The 7,137-nt window shown below is 36.8% G+C and overlaps 1 protein-coding gene across 3 annotated transcripts in view; it reads right to left on the bottom strand.

Moving 5' to 3' along the window:
• BBOF1 (basal body orientation factor 1) overlaps positions 1 to 7,137 on the bottom strand; it is a 36,044-nt gene that overhangs the window by 4,616 nt on the left and 24,291 nt on the right. For all 3 annotated transcript variants that reach the window (XM_002914690.4, XM_019794626.2, XM_019794627.2), the window contains 4 exons: positions 6,041 to 6,534; positions 3,897 to 3,998; positions 566 to 640; positions 282 to 396 (listed from right to left, as the gene is read on the bottom strand). In XM_002914690.4, the coding sequence (XP_002914736.1) occupies positions 282 to 396; positions 566 to 640; positions 3,897 to 3,998; positions 6,041 to 6,534 (786 nt within the window). The remainder of the gene's footprint in view (positions 1 to 281; positions 397 to 565; positions 641 to 3,896; positions 3,999 to 6,040; positions 6,535 to 7,137) is intronic.

Raw genomic sequence — 7,137 nt, 5'->3', positions numbered from 1 at the left:
TTACATACTTTGGCTAGGCTGTATATTTCACAAGGCAATTTATAGGTTTTCCACATTTACTAAAAGAGGCACAAATGTGTGTTTGCATTAAATATAATATGCCTGCCATAGAGTAGATGTTATAAAAATGTCCACAATCTTATACTAGTGTTATTACTCATTTCACTGACCCCTGAGAGCTCTTGGCTAGTAGAGAAAAGCACTATGACTTAGCAAGAAGTTGCACGGGGAAAAGTAGCAGTTACTATGTGTATTGTTTGGTTAGACTATAGACTCCTTACTATGTCAGACTCTTGTGATCCTTTCTGAATACTGGGTATCATCACTTCACCAGAAGAGTCTGAGATTGGTACTTGCTGAGTGATGAAGGTTTGATCTTGAAGCTTATTGTCATCCCTGTAGTAATAACAAAATGACAGACCTGTCAGCAACCACATACACATGGAACTTGCTTCAGAACAATTGACTTGACATGTAACTCCCAGTCAGTTCTAGCACATTTAAAATGTTCTCACGACGGCTGTGTTCAGGCTCACAGTCATTGCTTTGTCAAGAGAGATCTTACCCAAATTCCTTTGTCTCTCCATCATCAGGAACAACATAGTCTGGAACCGGAGGCCTAGAACGCCGACTGTATTTCCTGTGGTAGGTAAAAGTTAACAATGAGTTAGTGTCTCCTCATGCCCCATATTTCAACTACGCTTTTAAAGTGCTAAATGAAATGCTTCAGTTGGATGAGCTTTTCATTTTCAAAATTGAGCTTTACACATACATAGAGGCAGTATAATGTTAGGCAAGTTAATATAAATTTGTTGTCTCTTAAAGTTGAGACATGTTGAACTTAAATGGGAATATTTATGGATATGATCATGACGATGATACACATACAACAGCTATTAATGGTGATGGCTAAGACTAAGCCAGAGTACTGCTTAGAAACATGACCAGAAAAATTCCCTTCCCACAAAAAGAACCTCAGAACATAGAAAAATTACCCAGTGGAGATAGACCCAGCATGAAATTTCTCCTTTTACATTGGAAAGTCCGGTTTAAGAACAGGAAATAATCGTATCACTGATTCAATATTCTAATGGAAAATGAGCTTAACAGGATTATACAAAGTATAATAGGTTGATTTGCCAGCAGATAAAGACACATACTCTACTCCTAAAACTGGTCTTCAATTAGGTATATGAAAGCAGGATAAACTCATTCAAAATATGGCCATATTAAATCATTTAATAATGATGCATTTAAAAAATATACTTTGGATACTACTAGTACCTGAGCTATAACCACAGTGATTGCCGATGCACTAAGGAGTACAATTTATTGGTTATACTCCTTGACTTTAAGCACAAAGAAAAATCTCCTCCTGTTAGGGTCATGATCATACGGTCAACTGAACTCATAAACTTTCTAATTACTGTTCTTGCCTTGATCATTCATCATCTAATTCCTCCCCTCTCTGGCTTGAGCCTTCTCATTAAACTCTTTTTCACCTCACATTTCACTGTTCTATTCCCACCTTTGCCCTTCATCCAACTCCGGCATGAGATTCCAACAGGCTTAGACTTGTACCATTGTGGTCAGATTTAAGTTCATTGCTTTGGTGTAAAATATTTCTACTCAAATTCCTTTGTTTTTCCAGTGTTGAAAACCACGCAGTGTGGAACTAGAACTCTGGTTGTTTCTTGGGGTGCAGAAAAGTCAACTCACAATGAGACATTCTGTACCTGTAGTCTGGATGGATTCTGCCTCCACCTCTTAATAAAAAATAAAAAACAAAACTTTGGAAGGCTACCAGGGATACAAAGTCCATTTCAAAGTCCTCCATTTTCCATTTAACCTATAATTCTTTACACTCTGCTCTCTTCCTTGTCCTCTTACTTGTTCTCCTGTTTATTTTAGTGGTTGTTCCTAGCCTCAGCCCTTTACTCTTCTACCTTCGGCCACTCTCCTACACTCAACTACCAGTTTTCACTAAAAATCCTCAAATCTCCCTCCCTAAACTCACATGTACTCCAGTCCCTATTTACAAATGCCTTGAGTATTTTTCACTTCAATATATTGCCATCATCTCCAATTCAACACTGTAAATACTCCTATTTCTTCTGCCCAGAGTGTTTTTTCCTTCACCCTCTGCTCCTATTTACCTTTTAGAGGTCAGCTCAAGCTTTTACTTCCGTAGAAACTTAACCTGAACTCTTCAGTTAGGTCAGATTCCCCTAATCTAGGCTCTTACCACCAAAAACCACTCCTTTGTGCCAATGTCATAGTTCTACTTTTATATTTGTGTGATGATTTGAATAATGTTTTTCTTCCACATAGACTATGAACTCTCTGAGATTAGGAATGATGTCTTTATTCGCTCAACAGTATATTCTCAATAAGTAGTAGGTACCCAGTATGTATTTATTTGCTAATGACTTAATGGACAGACTAAATAAACCTTTCCCTCATGCTGGCTTTCCAGATTTTTCATTTGCCTTTCATACCACCATTCTTGCATTTCTAAGCTAAACACCTTAAACTTTCACACTTTGCTTTCTTTATTCCTTTTGTCTTTTATCACCAAGTCCTATTTCTCCTTCCTCAGTGTCTCAGTTTGTCCCTTTTCTCTAATGGCTTCCATTCCCACCTACCCCAGCACCGCCACACAGCCAGAGGAGCATGGTGGCTTCTGCAGGTTCCCAACTCTACTTCTGTCCTGTGGTCTGCCCTAAATGTCACTGCATCAGGTTCAGGTCAGCTCTGAGAACAGTGGCCTGTGAACCCTTCCAGTGAGACAGTATGAGAGTAGGGCTTATTGCTCTTTTATTCCTTCAAGGCAGAAAAGGAAAATGTGTTACACTACTCTAGAATATACAGTGGCATAAGACTTGGGTTTCTGGCATGGCTTTTAAGGCTCATCATAATTTAATCTATAGATCCAACCTTATTTCTAATTACTAATTACTCTTTAGTACCATCAAATTTCTTCAAGCTGGGAAGTGTTTCCTTGATGTCCCCCAAACACCCCACCTGCATTGCTACCTCTGGGCTTCTGCTTAAGTTGTGTATTAAGCCCCTTGACTGATGTACCCTTCCCACTCTGTCTACTACTTTCTCCTACAAAGCACCCTGCAGAGTCATACTCTTTTAGTCTTCCTGACTGAAGTCTTTCCTGACTACTGTAGGCCACTGACACATTGTCTGAACTCTGATGATGGTTTATTGTGCCACCTAACTTTTTTCTTTGCCGTTTGGTTTTGTTTGGGCAACTAGATTATAAACTCTTTGAGATCAAGGGCAATGTCTCTTAATTCCTTTGAATGCCCATAATACCTAACATAGTACCAAGCATGTAAGCAATTAATAAGTGGTTGATTTATTATAGCCACTTTGTAGTTCATTACCAGGGTTATAGTCACCGATAAAACATAGCGGAGAAAGAGAGTGAAATGAATCATCAAAATAATTACTTGGAATATCTGTGGACTTCTGTTTTCTTTTCTAGGTCTTTTTCTTGGTATTAGAGGTTCTCTTGATTCATAATCAGCTTAAAAATCATTTACTTAATCTTTGCAAACCAATAAAATCTTACCAATTACTGTGCTTCTCTTCAGTGACCACTCATCTCAGCTGAACAACATCGTACCTTCTCAGCAAGCATTACCTTCAACATCCAAGCTCTTTTCTCCCTCCCTCTAATTCTAACTCATCTTTCATTTTTGTGTTCATTCATTCATCTCCCATTCATCTCTGGGAGTGGCAGGTGCTAAGCAGTATGACCACTTTATATTTTCTGGTCTTTTCCCATTCCTTTAATTCTAAGTGAGAATAAGTTCATTGTTTTTATATGATTTCTAGGTTTGATGACAATTTGGTATTTCGCTATGGAAATAGGGTGTTACCTAGGAACAAAACCATTCATTTTCGCAAAAAGCAATCTCAAGACTTTCTCCTTCTGCTCCCAGGTCAAATCTCCAATATCCACATTTCCTTGAATATTGGTCCTGAAGAATTTCAAAGAAAAAAAATGAAACAAAAATATAGTCAAAGTAAGCATCTCATCTTTTTAAAAAATATGAAATATGTAAACATGAGAAAATTTCCAAACCATAACTGAATATTAAGAGGCTTCCAAATGTAATGACTACAAAGCAAACTGTGTCTGTTACAAAATCATAGTTGAAAAGTTGAAAAGGATATCAATATGCTAGCCATTCTGAATTGTTATGTGATCATTAAGATAAAAATAAGAAAAACTATAATAAGAAAAAGGTTTGTGCTCAAACATTAAGCAAATAAGCAAAATAGAAAGTTGTAATATAACGTGCATTGAGATACAAAGACCAAAGGAACCATACAACAACAAAAAACAGTTATTTACAAGGTGAGATTATGGCTAAATTCCTTTCAACATTTCTTTTTGTATCAGATATTTTGCTATGAAAACAGAGTGACAAGAGGTACATTTAGAAAGTAACACATAACTTATCTAGCCTATTTTCTTACCTCCAAATAAATCTGCAGCTAAGCTTTCCAGGCAGGTCTTTATCTATACTATCACTTTCCCAGACGATTCGTAATCTATTTGCTATTTATGAAAGCTGGCTGACACTGTAGAGAATACTGATGTTGTACAATGTAAGAAATGTTTTCGCATATAGGTCAATTGGGGTAGTTTTCTTTAAAAGTTTAGGTTTTGCCTTATGATCACCATATACTTCAACTTTCCTTCCCCAATCTGCCTCTTAAGCAGATGATGTGATATTTTAATCACAGTTTCTGCCCTGCTGGTACAAGGAATAGAACACTGAGGTTAAGATGAGAAGTTGTTCAGTAGCAAAAATGTCACACAGAGGGCAGAAGGGAGTCCAGTTGCTGCAATAACAATGTGGAGAATCATTTTATATACCTCCCTCTGAAAACTTACTTACCACTGTGGAGACAAAAATAGAAAAGAAACTGCCTTATGTATGGTAGAGACTCAACTTGCTTGACATATTAAATAAAAAAAAGGAAATCACAGTGAACCTCTTGGTAACAGAAGTAACAAACTTCTGAATATGGCAAAAAGTTTTAAAAATGATAGTATAGACATTTTTGAAGAAGAGTCTCATCTTTCAGAAGCCACAGACCATGTCCAACCTTCCCAACATCTATATGATTTAAAAGACCCTACAAATTAGCCCATTATAAAACAAAGCAGAAAACTCATTTGGAAGCACTGTTAATAAGATATTTAGTACAGAGTAGTAGGGAGCCCTTTTGCGTTTCTTGAATTAAGGACTCTGAAGAACCTAATTGCACTGGGATATAAGACTTTTTTTTCAGAATAATCTTTAAAATGCACTATAGTTTATGGTTTAAGAATGCACTGACAGACAAAAATGCTAACAGGAAACATTGTACACAGTCTACAACTGTCTCAGCATTCTGCTACCTTTATCAGAGTGGCAGTAGATCTCTGGAGTATATTTTGGAAACTTGGGGGGACTTTCGGTTAATACAATGGTGGGGGCACACTACTGGATGTCCTCCAATCCATGGGACAGTTCTGTACAATAAAGAATTATTACAAAGAACTGTTATATTGGTTTTTTAAATTATATGTTTAGTTAGATATTATTACCTATGAATTTCATTTCAGAATAGTAAAGAGAACATTATAAAATACTTATGAAAGTATGCTTATCAAAAATGTTTCAACGGAATCCGATCAAACCTTTATAATGAATTTACAGAAAGTAAAATAAAAGAACACATTAAAAGATATTACAATGACATTCTATGGAACAAATGATCTAGTCTCTTTAAGACGTCTCTGTGATGAAAAAAGGGAATCTACTAAGAATACCTACTAAGCCCCACACACTGTCCTAAGCATAGGGATTATAAAGATGAGTAAGATAGTTCCTGTCCTCAAATAACTTAAGGAGTAATGTATTCAATATTTAGATACTAGCAAACTGAACTTCTGAGGGTTCCTATTTCTCTAAAGAGCACAAAAATAGCAGCACAAAAGATAAAATATTAAAGGCATGATTAGTACCACTTCTCAGCCTCCATAAGATCTTGATTCACACTATTGGTGCTGTGCTCTTTGCCATCAAATGTTCGGATTCTGGGATATTCTGTTCTTCCTGCACATGCCTCTCTCATTTTAGAATTGAAAGCAGCTTGTGCTACCTGTTTATAGTGCTTCCTGTTAAATAGGATCTGTTGCTTCACTTGGTGTAGAGCATCTAAAAAGAACCTTTCCACTTCTGTTCTCTCATCCAGTATGTTCTTGGCCAGCTTCTTTACGCGGTTCATTTCTCTGTCCTTCATCTGGAGAAGTTGCTGCAGCTTGTCAATTTCAACCTGCCCTGCTTTGTTCTCTATCGTTGCCTGTTGCTGCATTTTACAAACTTCAGTCTCAAACTCTGTGGTCATACAGCTCAGGGCAGTCTCCAAGCTTACCACCTTCTTCTGAAGAGTTTGGATTTGCAGTCTTTGTTGGGTAAGTTGCATAATCTTTTCCTTAACCAACAGATCATTGATCTCCTAAAAACAAAGATGAGAGAGGCGAGATATTTTTTTTAGTCAATTTCAGAACTTAAAAGTTCCTCACTAATTTTCATTACTTCATGAGATTTAAATTTGCTGCCAGGTTGAGATGGTGATATTTGGTGTTCTGTGTATGGAGAGTAAAAAACATCCAAGGGTTCTTCTCTGAGCTTGTGAAGGCCACTACTTTTGCTAAGTAAGAAACTGTCATTCCTCTAAAATTCTGAAAGTTTAAATATTTTGTATTATCGAAAAGGTTAATTTCAAAATTAGTAAGACTATACAGTAACACGTTAACAACTATATACTGGAAATTGTTTCCTATCCTCAGCTATAGGCTAGTTGCCTATTTCTTTTTCATTTTCCCTTTCCTCCTTAGTGATAAAACTCTAATTTTATTCAGAAAGGCAGGAAGCCCAACCGAAAATTCTCAGTCTCCCTTGCAGTTCAGCAAAGCCATGTAGCTAAGTTCTGGTCAATGAAATGTAGAAGTGTGTGCAGGACTGCCAGGAAGACCTCTAAAGGTTGGGGCATACTTTTTTCTTCCTTGTCCTTTTTTCTTCCTGCTGTTTGAATAATGGTTAGAGTTCTAGCAGCTGC

This window comes from Ailuropoda melanoleuca, chromosome 14, assembly GCF_002007445.2.
Source record: "Ailuropoda melanoleuca isolate Jingjing chromosome 14, ASM200744v2, whole genome shotgun sequence".
NCBI classification, from domain to species: Eukaryota; Metazoa; Chordata; class Mammalia; order Carnivora; family Ursidae; genus Ailuropoda; species Ailuropoda melanoleuca.
Note: the sequence above shows the minus strand (reverse complement) of the source record. Positions and strands in the feature narration are given on the sequence as shown.